We start from the raw sequence: 18,805 nt of genomic DNA, 5'->3' as shown, positions 1-18,805 counted from the left end.
GCTTAATACAGTTTGAACTTCACACACACACATGAAAAGCTCTAGTACAGTCTGTACTTGTCTGATTAGACAAACATCTTGCAGAGCTTCTCAAGGTGTGCAATCCAACAGATTGTTGGCAGTCCATGAGGAATCCCATGTGTTGCTAGCAACAGATGGAGTGACTGTAAGAAGGAGGCAGGGCATTAGGCCCTAGAGCTTTTTGTATCCAAAAAACCTGTGGTCAACCATTTTATCTGTGCCAAAGTTGAGATCCGTTTATTGTTAGCTCTTATGACAGTTTCTTATCTTTTCTTTAGGTCTTAATGATGGATATTGTAGCGCTTAAAATGTAGACACATGAATATTCAAGCAAGCAGATGCTCTATTACAGCTGAAATAAACAAGAGTTGCTGTCATCAGATTTGTTTAATTTGTGTTTGAACAATTAGCCAAGGAATACAGTTAGGAAAAATAAATGACTATCAGTCATATTTGAGATGTTGAACCAGTAAAAACAATAGCGGACTGTTTACTGTGGGAAGCAAAGAGAAAGAAGAAAGCCTTCTCTTTCACTGAACCACAAATTTTCTGTTAAGTTCTCTCCTTAAGTTTACCGTGAGCACACTGGAAACAGTCTTAAATATCAAAACCATGATTTAGAATATGAGTAATGTGGTGGGAATAATGTTAATAATCTCTGAAACCAAGTTAAACGATAAGCTGCATGCTGGAGACACTCATATTTGCTTTTGTATTATAGTGCAGACTTAGTGTGCTTTTCTGTGCAACACTTGTGTAGTTATTTCCTTCTACATTGTCATCATAAGTGATCAAGAAGGCTTTCTGGTTTCTCACATGCTAAATGCTTTTCTATTGTTTTAGATATTTTTTTGTGTATGTGAAATGCACACAAGAAATAATTTAGTCTTGTCATTATTTAAAGTTACAGTCTGTCCCTGTTTGCGCTGATGCCCCTAGTACCACTCTTGTCTCCCTGCCCTCCACAAGCCCCCCAGCCCTGGAAGACAACACGTGCTTTTTAACTAAGCTCATCATCCAATTTTGTAATAAATAATTTTGGTTTTTTTTCCCCAGGAATTATCCTGTAGTATCTCTGAAATTGCTCACACTCAGACTTTTCAAAAAAAGAATTTGGTGGCTCTTCGGAGCTGTGATTTACAGACTTCCTCCTGTGTATCTTGAGTTGATGAATTCTTTATCGCTTTGCCAGGGGTTGTGGACTTTTATATAATTCCATTGAAGCCATCTGTCCTCTGAAAAAAACTGAGTACTTGAAATGGTACAGATGTCAAATGGGATGGATTACCAGCTTTAGCATTTGATACATAACTGCGATGCTGGGAGAAAGAGCAAGGCTTAGAGGCAGTCTCTTGTTTTTAAGTAGACTATTTAAACCGTAAGACTGTGTTAATGTATTATTTATAAGGTTTGCTCCTTTACATTCCATGTTCCTCTCTGATTTTTGTCTTGTAGTGTTGTCCCTCAGACCACAGTAATACTGAACAACGACCGGCAGAATGCAATTGTAGCCAAGATGGTTGGGCAGGAAGAGCCGTTGAGCAGAGCAGCGGATTCTCTGGAAAATATCCTTAGCAAGTTAGTAGCAGTTACGGGAATCCTCCCCCTTCGTTTCCTCCTTTGACAGTTCAATATCGGTCTCTGCAGCAATTTGAAGTGCAAAATGAGGAATGTTCTAGGTAACAGTGAGGGGGAAAACATTGAACTGGTACTTGAATATTTTATCAGGCTGAGAGTTCTGCCTGGGGAAACCTCCTATCAGCCATAAAGGTACAGAGCAATGCTTCGCTCTTGATGGGGAGAGAACATCTTGGAGGATCTGGGATTAGTTCAATGTTAGTTGACAGCTGCCAGTTGAAAGAAAGAGTGCCTATAGCTACATATTTTTTACACAGATGCACGATCACTTGGGAACATGCCAAGATCCTGTATTTAACCAACTGAAGAAGGGATATACGGCAGCCCAGGAAGGCTTGTTAGAGTTTGTACTATCTAAAGCAAATTTTAAATTAAGTGGAAATGTAGATTCTGGGTAGAAAATGTTCTTAATTTATAAAAACACATTATTTTAAATATGTTTTTGTTTTGCACACTGGGCCTAGACTTTTCCATTGATAGAAATAGTGTGTATCTGATAGTGATAGACAGTGTGTATCTAAAATTTTTTATTTCTTCTGCTGTTTTCCCTCCATTTTATTTTGCTGGCTATCTCAGAATTATAAACAGGAGTAGTCTTGTTTAAAGGACTATGCTTTTACAATACATTTAATTTCATCAATTAGTGTTTTTAATTCCCTTATAATGATGCTATTCCAGATCAAAGGATTGTGTTTTCCCAAAGTTATGTACTTTTCTTTTCCATAGCGCTGTTCCTGGACGTAGGCAGAACACCATAGTGGTGAAAGTTCCAGGGCATGACGACAGTCACAATGAAGATGGAGAGAGTGGCTCTGAGGCCAGTGACTCAGTTTCCAACAATGGACAATTAGGAAGCCAAAGTATTGGGAACAATGTCACTCTTATTACGCTGAACTCTGAAGGTATGCTGATCGCACTGTAAGGCTGCTTGAGCAAAGTAAATGCGGTGGTGGGATGAACTAAAATTCAACTGGAACTAAAATTCAGAGATTGTATCACGGGTCCAACCTTGAATTGTTAGGCAGTATAGCAAGCATCAGATAGGAGTGAATGAATCTCAGTGGGTTGGTTGGTTGTTTTTTGCTTGTTTTTTTTCCTTTTTTTCTTTCCATTTTTACTAGTATTGCAGGCAGAACAGCTAAATAAAATTACTTGTAAAAGTTAGAAAGTATACCTCAGTATAGCAGTGTAGCTTTATATTTTAAATCCTTTAAATTAACACACGCAACCTGCAGGATTTCCTATCACCAAGCTGAAAAACTGTTTCAGGAGAATAAATGTCTTCTCTGGGCAATAAAATCTGTTGGTCCATTTCCTCCTGTAACTTATTGTGACAGTCCACTTGTGTAATTCTTATGAATGTAAAGTAGTTATTTTAGCAACTGTAAACAAGTTTTATAAGGAAATTCATATTAAAAACAGCGTTAACAGGATAGTGTATAGTGTCAGATTTTTCTGAAAATTCTTTAAGTCTTGGACACAGAAATCAAATGTAGTGAAATCTAAGCATTTTAGATTAGCCTTGTGTTCTATTTTATGTGATTGGAAATACTGAAACGAATGTTAGTTGCTATATTTTAATCACAAGCAAGATGATATAAGGGACACTTCAGTTTTAGGTGAAAACAACATATGATAAATCATATTTTATGACTGTTTGAAAGTATCAGTGGGGTTTTTCTTGTATACAGATGTAATTTGAATCCTAGACTTCAATTTAATAATTTTCCTAATTGTTTTAAAACATATTTCTTAAATATTTACTTAAGTGTTATTCTGGATGTGGTAGTTCATACTTATATTAATGTACCAGAAAAGAATAAGTTACTTCGGGAAATTATTGCAGCAGATTGCACTTAGGAGGTGACCTTTGTACTTAAGAGACAAATGTGGTGTCTTTTTGATCTCGGACATTGAAACGGGAAGACTCTAATTTAGGAGTAATTCAATTTCTTCTGCGTGATCTCCAGCCATTGGTAAAAGCACATTGGGTGTGAACAAGTTGGGATACAATTAGTGGTGAGGATTAATTCAAGATAGCATGAAACAGAGTATTTAGGAGTGCGTTCAGAGATTTCAGAATTAACAGCTCGACGAGATGCTTTAAAACTTTGATACTTGGGAAATTTGAGAAGTCAGTCTACTGAAAGTCTCATGCGCCAAAGGTTGTTTCTGAAAATGTTGCTCTAAGGCATCTGGACCTAGGATTCTTTGACTTTTGTGGATGCTCATGCAACACACGCATGTTATAAAGAGCTTTTAGGTTCTGTCCTATTTGTGTGTTGTGAGACAGAGTTGCTTCCGAAGGCTATTTCATTTTGGGTCAGTGGGGAGTTAAAGGAGGCTGAGACTGCCTGAGGAGTTCCTCTCAAAAAAAAAAAATGACTGGATTGCAGATAGTGCTGATATTTCGATGTGAAAATACATATAAAAACATACTCTTTGTGGAGTCTGTTAATATTTCATACAGCTCTGTCAACTATGTGAGGAACAAAGTTTCTAACATTAGGAGGGTATTTGTTCTATAATGCCCTTTCTGACTCAGTTGTTTGGCACAGATTTGCACAGACAGATGTGATGTTGGCCTTTTCTGCCATTGTTGTATATGTAAATTTTGAAGAAACAGCTAATCCATTAATGTCTTCAGATCTGATTTTCTTCAGACCTTTAGAACACTCATCCATTAAAAATCTCTCTGAGATTGATGAACGCTTTGAGAATCAGATTAGTAATCCCCTGCACCTACCTCTTGCCCTCGCGAAGATGAGAGAGGACCGCTTGCACAGAAGGAATGCTAAGCAAACTAGCCTGCAAGATATCACAGAAATTAAATTATTAATAAAGGAAGTGATGAAGAATAATAGGTCTCTTGTGCAGACTTGTTTTCTTCAGCAGTAAAAGGCAAAAGTTACAGCACCCATCAGCTTGCTTTCATCGTCCGTGAAAGAATTCTGAGTGACTTTGAGTTGCTCAAAGTAAACTCGATTGATTGTAAAATATGAGGGGCTGAGAATGGCGTACGTCAGCCCTTATGGACTGAGACTAAACAGCAGGTTTTCAGTATGACTCCCATCTGTCATCTTGTGTCAGGAAAGCAAAACTAAGCTGTGTTTATAGTTGGGCTTTAGCTGACTTTGGATATGGCACTGACGTGTGGATATATTCAGAATTTAGTTAATACATTTATATAAAGGCATTGTTTGGCTGTTTTCAAAGAGCATTTGATCATGTATGGTTGTTTAAAAAATATTAGTGTTATTGCCTTTCTATTCCTGAAAAATAATTATGCAGAAGCGTGGAGGCCAGTTCCTGGTTCCAATAATAGTCTAGAATAAGGGTGTTGGGGGTTTTTTTCACTTTATTCGATTTTTCAATTGTATATTACTCTTTCTGCATGTGCAGTAAGGTGTGTTCTCTCTTTTCTTTGAGCAACAGTTACTTGATTCTTTGCTTTTCAGAAAACTGAAAATGCTGATCTGTTTTACAGATGCAGTTAATGGTCTGCAAAGTGTTGATTTTAGAACATAGTATTTATGAACTGAAAGCACATAGAGATACTCAATCTCTAATTTTTGTGAAATTTTGTGAATTTATTCCAAAGTGAAATTTGGAAAAAATAATTAATGTCCTTTCATGTGGGGGTGATAGCAGAAATATCAACAACTGATGTATTCATTGGACTGCAGTTCTAATAGAAGTGTTCATAAAGTAATCTTGCACAAGTGAAGATAAAACCCAGCAAGAACAGAATTGTTCGGTATTGTATTACCAGTGTAAAATCAAATTAAAATAAGCTAGAAGGCTTACTAGTAAGTGACTTACTACTTTTATTAATGTCATATTTTTGGCATAGAAAATACCAAGTATATCCTTGTTCAGCCAACTAAGTAATAGTGTTTTTTCATTTAACTTGTAATTTTACCCCATAGATATTAATAACTGTCAAAAGTTATTAGTCTGTTGTTGTTTTGAATGCATATGTTAGAGCGTGTCTTTTCTGCTCTAACTTTGTTGCAGCCAAGTGGATCTTCTGGGGAAATCAGAGAAGAGCAGTTGATATGAATGTATAAACAGTAGTGTAAGCTTATAACCACGGGCTTTAGATGTAAAATTATTTTTCTACAAATGGGAGGATAATTTAGTACTGAGATCAAAGCTCAAAACTCTGTTTTAGCAAACTTCTGTTTTAAGGAGATGTCTTCCTCCAGAAACACTGTTTGAAAGAATTGAATGCCACTGATCCTCTTAGAGTTTAAATGGGGAAGGGACATCAATTTAAAACTAACTAACTTTGAATCTTTGGGTTCTGGAGATCTAGATTGGACCCTTCATTCAAATCCTAAGGAAAAAATATAAACATTTTTTTACTCTACTGAAATTTGGTACTGAATGAAGAAGCCCAGGTGTGACCCACTAAACACACATTTGAGTAGAAGTGAAAAAGCAGAAAGCTCTTAGAACAGCAAACATACAGCTTACCAAGTAACACTGTGTCCAGCTGCTCTATTCTGGTAATTTAAACTGCTCAGGCAATGCTCAAATGTTAATTCTAAGTGCTGTCTGTAAGGTCTAATTGACTTAATCATCACCTATCTCTTTTCTCTTTATTTTTCTGATTTAGGAAAAAATCTTCTCCTTGTATTTTTAACACAATATGCTAATGTTTAAAAAGGTCCTCACTTTAACCAAGAGTCATTGTTTCAAACCAGAGATCTTTTTGTCATATAATTATCTTAGTTACAATCTTGGCTAAGAAGTTCTGATTTGGAAGAGCTTTTGGATTGCTCCTCTGACAGTTGTGAAACTGTCCTTACCCACAGGGCACTTAATAACTCTAAAGTCTGGTTAAGTCAAGTTCTCTGTTTTGAAACATCAGAGCTATATAGGTAACTCATGGTAGAAATGCAGCTAAGCAGTTTACATCAGGAGGTATAGCTTTGTGTTTTCATATAAACATTTTCTTTCTAAAGTGCAGCTTCTAGAAATTTGAAGTACCCAGCTGTTCCCGTGTTTTAGAAGTCTTTTGTGTAGTAGTTATTCCTGGAATATGTGAACGTGTCTGTCTTAGCAGAAATGTTTTCTGGAGGAAAGAAACCACCAAACATGAATTACAGCATGACGTGTCAAACTTACAAACAAACCATTTTCATGTGCAAGTATCTAAGAATTTGGATAGAGGCTAGTTTTCGGAAGGGTTTTGGTAGATGAAAACAATGTAAATATAATGAAAATTAATGTCTTTGCTGTGTTTTCCTGAAGCACTGTATGCTTTTTCTTTAATCTGGAGGAAACCTCTGTTTAAAAATATAGGGGACCTTTCTTGTTTGTTGTCCTCTTTCTTTTTTTCTTTTTCCCCAGCATGGATTGCACATCTTTTGCATTTAATGGAATAAGAAACAAACATTTATCACTAAGAAGTGTTTAAAGTAAATGTCAGCAGTTGATAGATGTGTTTTTCTCTTTTAAAAGTCCAGTTAATTTTGACATGAGTGTGTTCTTACTGTAGGTTTTGGAGTACAGCATATTCTCTCAGTTTAAACAAAGTTGTGCTTTTCTTCTATCTTGAACTTTCTAATTAGGCTTAAAAACAATGAGCAATTGATTAATGAAGAACACTTTTAAAACATCATCATTTGGGCCTGGTGTCTGTGTAATGTTATTTTTGTAACAGACTGTTGTAAATCTTCAGGAACTGTTACAAAAAACTTATTTGTCCCTTTGTGTTTGTGAGGATTTAGTTGCTCTGTGTGTTAAATGCTTTATAACGCTGTGACTTTTATCCATCTGTTCAGCTGTGATTGGAATGGAGTTGATATTTCTCTCGGGTATATTGAAGCTGTGCAGAATTGTGTGACTTAAATGTCATGGGCACCCTCCAACTTTGTACAGTTCACTGTGCTATGCAAAGCAAAGATAGCACAGGGAGAGATTTCATTAATTTCACTGATACAGTTTCAGAGTGGGAGAGCTGTTAAGTTTTATATACTAAGGATGCTGAATTTTTTTTTAATAGTTACGTGGAAATTTGTGTGTTAAATGATGGCACTATTCTGTTTTCCTCTTCGGTTTTCTGATATTATACTACTTAAGCTTTCAGGGTGGTCACAGAAGGAAAAGTTTAGACTGTTATTTTGAGAAGACTATTTTTCTGTGCTTTCCAGAATTCTTGTATGTTTATAAAGGTCTGTAGACTCTGAATGGGATTTCACCAACCTAAAATGCTACGGTTGATACTTAGTGTCCTTCTTGCACAGAAATTATTTTGTGGATCGATTCTTTAGGCCTTTTTATCTCTGAAAACGTCAGTACTACTTGATTACGTGGTAGCTAAGCCTCATGTATAGTCTGTTTATGAAAAATTTAATCCTAACATTGTTGTGTTCTTTTGGATTTTGCCTTCCACTGCAAAAAGTAATACTGTGAAGAACATGAGATCCACACTAGTTTTAAATTACAGATGTTTTAAACCTATGGTGGTATTAAATACCTATATTGTTTTCTGACTTTAATGAATTCTCTAGTACTGGTATGTGGCTGTAATCCTGTCGAGTTGGTTTTCAATTGACTAAGCTATAACCTGGCAACCATATGCACTTTCATGAATCTGTTTAAAATATATTCTGACATTCTTAAATACATTTGTCTAAACTTGTTAACTGAAGAGTTTTAGCATTAGACAAAGAAAAGCAAGTTGCAGTAACTATGAACAAATAAGTTTTGGTAAGAATGGTGAGCAGATTTTCAAAGGATCAGCACTTAAAAGGAGCCTTTTATGTTCTTAATAGATAACATCTGAGTCAAAAATAACACTGTTTTGTCTAGATTTCAGTTACCTCCCATCTTATTTACTGTAAGGACTCCTCTCTGGCCTTATTCAGAAAGCTGTTACAAATACAGTTGTCCAAATTCATAATTTTAACCCCATCATCTTCTCCGTGCATCCCCTTCCCTACTCCATGGCACCCTCATTATGAAGGAAGGTCTTGACCTTTGCCATCTTCCAGTCACTGTTTAGAGTTGCTCCGGCTTCCTCAGCCATAGATGACAGGTTTCCTTGCTTGTCATGTTTTCGCAGAGACTTTTATGCTTCCTTCTACTTCCCTGGGAGGAGATCCTCATAACTAGATATATACATCACTGTCCGTAATACTCATAAAATTGTCTTTTCTCATGGTGTTTACATAAAACTTAGCTATAGTTAAGATACCTTTCTCTTAAGATACTCTTTCTTTTGGTGATGCCTACCATCTCAGTGTGTGTTGTCACCTGCCTGTCTCTCTGTAATCCACTTACTGTGGATTCTGTGGATTACTGCCGTGTTCTTGGATTGTAAAATTGCTGGGTAAGGTCGTTGTATTTGTTCTGTACTTATGTAGCACCTTCCGCAACACTTGATTCTGATTCAAGACTGTTACACTCCTGGATTTATAGAAAACAGTCAAAAAGTGTGGCTATTGCTTACTTGTGATTTCTTATTTGTGGGTAAAACTGCTTGGAATTCATGTATAGAAGATCGCACTTAGTTCATAAAGAACTTTTTCTGGTAAGTCTTGAGCTTGTACTAAATAGCAGTTTCAGAATTTTACATGGTCAAGTACTGTTTTACCAAGAAACGTGTGCTAACAGCAGAAAGCAAAGAATAGCTAATATCCAAATATATTTAGTAATTTTTTTGATAAATTAGTTTTGCTGTGATCAGGCAGTTTTGTGTTTCCTCTGAAGGTGTTGAATTTTATTTTGAAAAACTTTACAAGAACTTGCCCTTCAAAATTTCACATTAGACTATTGGTAAAAACAGAATTTGCTTTTTTTAATGCAGCTTATGTACAGAAAAATACTAACTCAAGCAGCTGCTTCAATTTGGCTCAGCAAAGCTCAAATGTTGAATACTTACTGTTCAACTAAAGAAGCTATCTAAAGGCACTGTGATTATACTTGCACGCTTCTCTAGGAGATATGATGAAAGCATTATTTGCTTAATACTAGATATTGCTTTCAAGATACAAGGGGCTTCAAGATGTAAGGAATATTATAATAATACTGTTCTTAGACATACTCAGTATATGGTAACATTTAAAATATCTAATCTGTGATTTACTGTACAAACAAGAGGAGCATCTGTTCCTAAAACATTAATGCACATTATGTTATCCTTTTAAATCTTACACAATAGAGTTACTGTCCTGTCTTTAATATGGAAGGAGAAAAAATCAGGCCTTCTCATCTTTGTGGTATAAGAATGTCCCATTCAGCATTACTATGGTGCTTTAAAAGCAGATATTTTTAAAAAGCCTATGCTAAAGCCAAGACTTTGAAATTACTAAGAAAGAAACACACTGTCCTTAGTATCTCCCAAGCATGTGAAATGCTCTTGAACAGAGCTCCATGAAAGCTGTTTTAAAGTGATATAAATAAAATGGCAAGATCCATTGATTTAGAATTTGGTTCAGTGAACTTTACTCTTGATACACTGACATATGATGTTTGGCACCATATATGATAGTTTTCTATCATGTCTGCTTTCTTTGCATTCCTTTTACTGCATTTTAAGACTATTAAAAATACAGAATTAAAAATGTAAACCTGCGTATTTTTTGAGAAGATAAGGGAAAGCTGGTCTACATAGTGTGCTAATTAAAGGGGGAATAATCTTTTTCCAAATGAAATTGTTTAGTCACATATTGTCTCTTCAACTTTGTATCTGAAACAGTCATTTTACAATAGTAGTATTAAATAGTGCTCAGAATTTACTTTCCAAATGTGAATCCAAGCAGCTATTTGTACGTGGCCCAGACTTATCTGTCCACAGGATTTTTCAGTTTACTGAAAGATCAAATCTTGCATGTTATATGACCATTTGCAGCACTTGGCTTTTTTCTGCCAAGCTCCTTATGACCAGATACAGAGAGAGAATGACCTTTTAAATAGCGAACTTTTTGTACCCTAAAACAATATTGTATGTAGCTGATGTGAAGACACTGATGAGACTTCAAGAGCTTCAGTGACTTGTTAAAGCCAAAGAAAACTATAGAGATTGAATTGCTTTGATATTTTTTTTTTTTAATTATTATTATTGGGAGCAAACAAATGAACAATGGTTTCTTCCAGGTATCTGTCACAGTGATGTTTGGAATCAACAGTCTGGTCCACTGTGTAAAGTTAAATGTAAGAAAAAGGCAATAAACAAGAAAGTGGGCAAAATCTAAATTAGAAATCTGATTTCTGTCATGAAATGCATTTTCTCAGTGTTTAAAAAGCCTTCTAAGTCCATGGATTTTAATTTTCCCAATTTTATCTGGATTTTTTTTAGCCGATTGGTTTACATTACAGATGATCACATAGTCTTAATTTTCTACTTCCGTTGAATAAATTCCCTGGCCTGCCATGAGTCATAAAGTAAGCGAAGCTCCTCTTTCTCTCATGGCTTTAACCGCATACTAAAACTGAGGCTTTATTTTTAAGAAACTAATAATCTTGCTGATGTTATGCTGAGACTTCTATGCACACCATAGTATTTGCTGAGCCAAGTATACTTTGGTACTGCATACCCATCTATGTTCTTTTGTGCTGTGTGTTGTCTGTCAGACAACAGAAGAAACTGTGAGTGCAGGGGAGTGCAGGATATATTTTCAGAATATTTCGTACAGTGTACCAGCCCTCTAACCACGGGAGCTTAGAAGTTAACTGGAACTGTGTCTCCTGTAGCCAAATCCTTTGTGTCATACAGAAGATTGTACCTGGAGCACGCAATTCTTCTGGCTATCTTTCTTTTATATTTACATGCAAGTTAAACCTTTTTTTTTTCCCCCCGCAAGAATAGTCAGGCAAAAAACCCCAGTTCTGTGTCCAGGGCTGGTGTTCGTGGATGTGTGTGTGTTGTACACCTCCTTTTGCCAGAACTCCCAGCATCTTAATTGCTTTTTGTGGTGGGAGGAGGTTTTGGTGAGCATAGCTTTAAAGCTAGTTCTTTAACTTTTCTTTTTGCACAAGCTTTAAATCAAATTGCTAGATTTGTGGGATAACATATAGCTCGTTGTCACTCTGCTCCTTATTTAATGTTTGTTAGTTAATAAAGTCAGTGCTCTGTAGCTTGTCCGTTCATCACTACCCCTGTGAAGTCTTGCAGGGGCGAAGGACTTGGGCTAATTGACAGAAGTTTATTTAAAAAGATGGTGATGAATTTTCTACACATCAGCCAAAATATTATTTTATTTCTCTAAAATGGGGGTTTATTTTTGTAGGTTAGTATTTGGGGGTTTTTTCTATTTTTAAAAAAAAGTTTAATCTTTCTGCCTTTGTACTGCAGCTACCAGTCATTTTTCTCAGCTGCAAATGCCAGATTTGCACCCAGCCTTGTTAGTAAAATAAACACAACTACTCTGAATAATGGAACATGTTAATTCAAGTGCTTATGTGGGCAGGTGTTTCCTTTTGTTTTTCCTTGGTTTAAAGAAGTGACTGACAGCACCTAGTGAGAGCTTTGCTTCTGTTCTCACTGCTGATGCTCACATGTCAAAGTAGGGGAGTGCATCCCAATGGAAAGATGTGAGTAACAGTTAAGTGTCTGTCATTTCCCCAGGCAGAAAAACACACACACATATGTCCAGAGCGAGTCTGAAAGCCGCAGTGACTCTTGTTTGGTTTTTGTTCTCTTGACATAGGGTTTCTTGATGCTAACCTTAAAGCTGGCTCGTCCCGTTTCCATAGAAATGCTCGTTTGCGTAGCAGCCCCAGCTGCCTCTTGTCTTCTCGCACATCCCTGCAGAAACAGAGGAACGGTCAGCTGGGTTGTGAGATAAAAGAAATGGACTTAATACAGTAAAAAAGATTTGAAACAGCGTTGAAAAGTGAACTAGTTCTGGATTCAGTAGAATGGAGATAAAGGCAAATTTTCTGATCTCTCTAAAAAAAAAAAAAACATTGAAGAGGAGCTAGAAATTAGTCTGTCTGTCATTGAAATGAGCTTCTGAGTACAGAGAAGAAATCAGATAAAAATGTCAGGACTTTTAACACTGGAAGGAGAAATGATCAAGAGCCACTTCTCTGATGATACATTTGGTGTAAAGAAACTCAAGGAAGTACCTTTCCACATAGCACTCAAAATGCATTCAAAATGCAGTGAGGCCATTAGGAAAATTAAGGAAAGAAAAATCCTTCAGGGCAGAACAAAAAAGGTGTGTGATTAACTGAGTTACAGATGAGCGTGTGCATTTATGCTTCATTATTTTTAAGAAAAGTGTGTTCTTTGACTGTATTCTTCTTTCCCAAACCCATCACGTGTTATTTGTGTTTTAGTAGCCTTTAAGGAATAGAAGCAGCTGTGTATGGGTGTACAGTGCCTAGTGGAGTCCTGACTCAGTACCTGGCTATTGCAACATATGTACTAAATAACCTGACTCATCTAGATTCTATCTAGATATTACTTGTAATGCTGATAATACACGTAAAGAACCATTTCAGTAAGCATAAAAGGATGTTTGAGTGCTAGGAGCTTCAAATTATGCGCCTTTAATCAATAGTATTTATGTACTTAATTGTTCAGAGAGAACTTCCATCAAACTCCCACTCTTTTTTCCTCTTATTAAGTCTGTCTTCTCCCACACCACACCCCGTGTTCAGAACAGTCTGCCTCCCTCATAACTGGCACCGTACTTCCTCTTTTCACCATTTTTTTGTGTGCCAGTCTCATCATATTTGCTGTATGCAAATTACCAGGTGTGTTGGCAGGCCGGTAGGAATTATTTTTATATACGATAAGGAATAGTTTAGCTTTTGTGCCCTCAAGTAGCTGCAGTGAGGCAGTAGAGTCATGGTTAACTTTAGTCATGCAAGTTCCACTTAATGCAAAATGATTATAAAGCAAATTCCCTTTTCTGTTGAAGCTCTTAAAGCAGGAGGAAAATACAAGAGATAATTTAATGTGGGGCTTGTGTTCATAGGTCAGAATAACAAGATAGTGTCTTTTTTCCAGGCTGTTAGCAATAAAAGAACAGTTGCATGTGGTAAAAACAGTATGTTCTGGATTCTGTGCCAGTGTAAAAAAAAAAAAAAAAAAAAAAAAAAGAGATGATTTTGCAAATTGAAAAAAATCTTTGCTTCACGTAGGTTGATAGCATTTGTTAAACAAGATTGCAGGTGAAAGGTGTTCCATAAGTAGTAATAACTCTCCTATCTAATAGTAATTCTGTGAACTGGTAAGGAAGTAACTTTTGGATAGGATGTAGGATCATTTACTAAGCCTTCCTAGAATTTCTTTGAAAAACTTAATGCATTTATCGAGAGATGTTTTTGCTTTGTCAGCTCTGCCCAAATTTTTATAGAACAGTCAATTTATCTTCAGGAACAGACTGTTGTTTTCCCTGATAATGTTAACCAGACTTGTGGTGAGGCCAGACACAGTAGCATTCAAAACAAGTCATAATTAATCTGAACCACCTTTGTTTTCAGATGGCACCTGGTACTGGGAGCAGAAAAAAGCTAGTGTGTGCCCTATTACGTAGTTTAGGATGAAAAGTAAGGTTCAAATAAAAAATACATATGAAAAAATTCCAAGTGTATAAAAATATATTCAGAACAGAGCATTGTGTTCTTCAACAGAAGAAAGTTTGAGGGACTAGCTGCTACATACATCAGCAATAAATATTTTTCCTTACAAATTATTGTAGTTGATAATCTGATGTTTATAATGATATATCGGTATTGCATAATCTAACATTTGCTTCATGCTGTCATTATTCATTGCAATAAACTTGCATCTGACATGTGGTATGACTCAACCCAAAGGTCATGTTGGAAAAGTGTTTTTTAGTGTTTGAGTTGCTTTTATGTTCTATTTTATTGCATACTTTTGGCTTGTAGTCTAGTAAAATGCAGGCTGCTTAACTTGTGCCAGTACTCGGAAATAAAGATGCTGATTGCTCAGGGGTCTGTTCAGTGTGAAGAGGATATGCTCATCTGTCTGAACTCGGTCACCTTGTTTGGGGACCGGAAGGGTTATGAAAACCAGGAATTTGTGACTTTGTATATACTGTGAAATGCTACTGCAAGATAAATCATGTAATTTAATTACCTGGTCACATTTTTACCAGTTTGAAGGTGTGTGAAACAATGAAATACAGTAAAGCTCCAGAATGGAAGGGCTGAGTGACTCCTAAGTCAGGAAGCTTTGTTTTACTCCACAAAGTTGAGCAAACATAGAAATCAAATCCAAATGGTCTGTGTCAGAGAACATTGAAATAGTGCTGGAATGTTGCTCTATTCAGTTCCTATTAGCGTTGTCAAGATTTGTACTGGAAATTTTGTTCTTATCTGAAATGAGTCTCCTCCTAGGTCCTGTGTTGCATCCTCTGCTTCGGTAGGGATTGATCATTCTTATGAGCTCTGTTCTGGTTTCTGGTCAGCCTTGAATCCACTAACTTCTGACATTGTCTGCAAAGATTAATTTCCAGGGAGGGCTTAGTGTTCCTCTTAAAATGAATAGGTTTTTTTCCTACCAAACTGAGAGGCTGGGATAGAAATCAGAAAAATTCTTTATATATAAAATGTCTGTGTATACACAAAAGAAGTCACGTATAGTTCTGCTGCTAATGACCTTAGACTTGAATAGAAGGGAAGATGCACTTGGCAAATGATTAGTGATTGATTCATTATCTTTATGCTGTTCCTTGGTAAACTGTGTGTTTAGGAAATAGTGTAAATTACTGGCCACTAAGTTTGAAGAAGGACTGAAATTTTGTTTGGGATCTCTGGCTACCTTTTGAATGATTGTCATTGCTTGAAATACTCTAAGTGATTAAATACATTACTGTTCACTATTGATTATAGTTTCTTAAATTTATAATCTTGCTTAGACTCATTTTAATCTGATGCTTTTGGGGTAAAATATGGTTCAAAGCTGTTAGCTTCTTGAAATTAGCTGTACTTTAAGAATATTATGGTGTTGCGGTAATCTTCATTTTTAGAGGATGACTAACTTGATGAATGAGAACACTGTGAATATAGTGTGTTCCTTCAGCTGTTGGCCTCTAGTATGAGACACTTTAAAAAGATAATAGAGAGCGAGTTAGGCATCTGGACTAATGGCACCAGTTCCTCATGTAGGCCAGAACATTAATGACAATAACTTTGGTCACCATTGGGTGTGGATTTGAGAATAACTTTTTATCTGTAGCAAATCTTGTGAGCCCATTAGTCACGCTAAATTTTAAAGAAGTTTATGGAGACTGTGAAGAAAACTGGAAGAGCTCATGATAACTTAAGAAATGTTGCCTGTAACTTGAACCCGACTGTTTCATTCTGTGCCACAATTAGACTTTCCACAATCTCTGTTTTTAGAGGATTACCCCAATGGGACATGGCTTGGAGATGAAAATAATCCTGAGATGCGGGTCCGTTGCCCCATCACCCCTGCTGACATGCTGCACATCAGCACGAACTGCCGCACAGCTGAGAAGATGGCACTGACATTGCTTGATTATCTCTTCCATCGGGAAATTCAGGCCATCTCCAACCTTTCGGGCCAGGGGAAGCATGGGAAGAAGCAACTTGACCCTCTCATGATTTACGGAATTCGCTGTGAGTATAATACTGAAAACTTTGAATTTATACTGTATAGATAAGGCAGAAACTGTCTGCTACTTGCAGTTAAAACTGTTTTGTAAGAATGGAGTAGGTATTGCTGTTAGACAGATGTTTTGTTAGCGTTTGTGAAGGAATCCTAATGGGCTCATTTAATTTAGCTTGCTGTGGGTATTCACCAGAAATTCCTCAGTCTTGAAATCTGAATTCAGATTTCTTTGCAACTACCAGCTGGGAGCACAACAAGTGTAGTAAATGCCAGAGAAATACTATTTTCTCAGATAATGGAACAAATAATAAAACAAATTACACATATTTAAATGTTGTTCAAGTGTTCAAAATAGTATGGTCTTGACTCTTAGTTTTTTACTTCCCATTTATGTGTATTATTTCAAAAGACTAGCTGACATTGAGATGGAGGAAATTTGCAGTCTCTACTAAAGGAGAGATTAAGTATCATAAAGTCTGTGGATTCGTAACAGGAATGTGTATGATGCGAATGTATTTCTGTCTGCTCCAGCATGCATGAGTCTCTTGGTTATTAAAGCTATTGTGGAGTAATGAACAGATATTACTTATACTGAAGATGCAATTTTTGGCAATTCAAAAGGAATCAAATGTGTTTCACATCTTGAATATAGTAGACATAGCCACTAGTTTTAAGTGAAAAGAAGAATCTGGACATACACATTTTGCTCTGAGATGGTGAGTTCTAGTAGGGGATTACTCAGTGAATACACTGAGGACAGCCAAGTCTATTCCATGCACTTTGGTATGAATATTTTCCAGCAAAAGAGGTAGGCGAAGGCCTCTCAAACAGCCAAGCATCTGACACAAGTGTACAGCTCTTGTGTGGTACCTTTGCTATGCGTGCAAAGAGGAAATGGATTGAAATGTTAGTGCGGAACGAAGAGGGAGTCTAAAAATGACCAACTTTACTAGCTGGACTAGATTTTAATATACTAATAGGTCTCACTGTTAAAAGATTCTTTATAGTCACATATTATGTAGGTCAGCAATGGATTAGTAGAGTGGGAATAATACATTGTACTAGAGTGTTTAGTGTGCAATTGCCAATTTGAAATGCCAATTAAAGCTTAAGAACATAGCCAGAGAGAGCTTATTTTGACTGGTGTTTGAAGAACTTGATGTTTTGTTTTTATGCTTCTGTTAGGGCAATGTGTTTGATAGTTACATGGAAGAAAATGTGAAGAATATTTGATGATGAGACTGTTGTGCTTTCTTGACACTGAACTGAGCTGAGGAAATACAGTCCTATTGACCTGCTTTTGTTTCTAGTAATTAGCTGGCTGTCTCAGGGAAATTGTTAGGCAAACCTAACCCATTCAGTTTGCTGCATTAAGCCAATTTTTTGTCTTGTTAACATACCTGAAGCAGAAGACTTCAGGTTTCTACTGCAAATATATGAAATATATATTTTTAAGGGAGATCATGGATCAACGTAATTTTGATCTCCAAAACCTTTTTAGCTATTGATCTCATCAGTGCAAGTGACCTTGTTCCATTGTGTTTTTAAAACTTAGATTTTTGTTGACATTAGTTTTTAGAAACATAAAGAAATGAACAGCCTTCTTCCCTTGCTCCACTGTTAAAGCCAGTCATTAGCAATCCTTTTCCCCATCCCTTAAATCTGTGCGCACAAATCAAATGAGTGAGTTTATAACTATTTGTGTAGGAAGAACAGGGTTTTGAAAATGTGAACATGGGGAAGGAATGTGCTCATGTGACTGAATGCTCAAGCTAGGGATTATGTCATTTATATGAGGCATTCTGACCATGAAGAAATTGGATTATAGAAGTGATCCCTGCAGCTGGAAAAGGTCTGCAGAGGCGGAAACGTAACAGCAGTGGATCACAAGCGGCAGCATTCGGAATGATGGGCACAGGAACCACTGTCCGTGCCTTTGGTGTCATAAGCACGGTTTGGAAGGTTTTGGGATCCAAGTCTCTGAAGCATAGCTTTATTTCTTCATGTTGACTAGTGTGTTGATTTTGGGAACTAGTCCATAACAAACCAGGGCTGGTTTATGCCTTCTGGAAAAATACACCCCATGTGAATCTGACCAGAGTTTACTTTTTTGGGTACTCAAATATTAATGGTTATTGAGATTTGTTATCAGCAATGACAAAGAATCCTGTGGCAACAAATGATAAAAATGCATGTAAACTTGATGAAGCAGAAAATTTAATAGTAACAACACTGGTCCAAAAATGATGATATCATGTAATAACCTAATATGTCACCATTGTGAATAATTAAGTTGAAATATGATTTCAGTAGCCTGTTTATGAATTTGCTGCGATGTGAGTGAGCATATGGATGACTCATAACTTTTGAGGATGCGATTCTGGCTGTGTTCAGTTCAGTGGCAGAACTCCTGGTGAGTTCAGCTGTGCCCTGATTTCATCCCCCACACTTGTCAGAGAGGTACCGGGAAGAGCCCTGCCATGCCACAGCCACTTGCTTTACCAGTCCACACACCATCTGTTTTTTATTGGTGAAGTGTTCCATAAAATCTACCAAAAATTGAGTGCAGCGCTAGCATGG

General features: G+C 36.6%; 1 protein-coding gene across 8 annotated transcripts in view; it reads left to right on the top strand.

Moving 5' to 3' along the window:
- Nucleotides 1-18,805, top strand: part of BANP (BTG3 associated nuclear protein) — a 153,050-nt gene that overhangs the window by 34,413 nt on the left and 99,832 nt on the right. For all 8 annotated transcript variants that reach the window (XM_074840146.1, XM_074840145.1, XM_074840144.1 and 5 more), the window contains 3 exons: nt 1,477-1,599; nt 2,386-2,561; nt 15,994-16,233. In XM_074840146.1, coding sequence (XP_074696247.1) covers nt 1,477-1,599; nt 2,386-2,561; nt 15,994-16,233 — 539 coding nt within the window. The remainder of the gene's footprint in view (nt 1-1,476; nt 1,600-2,385; nt 2,562-15,993; nt 16,234-18,805) is intronic.

This window comes from Strix aluco, chromosome 14 (assembly GCF_031877795.1).
Source record: "Strix aluco isolate bStrAlu1 chromosome 14, bStrAlu1.hap1, whole genome shotgun sequence".
Classification (NCBI taxonomy): domain Eukaryota; kingdom Metazoa; phylum Chordata; class Aves; order Strigiformes; family Strigidae; genus Strix; species Strix aluco.
Note: the sequence above shows the minus strand (reverse complement) of the source record. Positions and strands in the feature narration are given on the sequence as shown.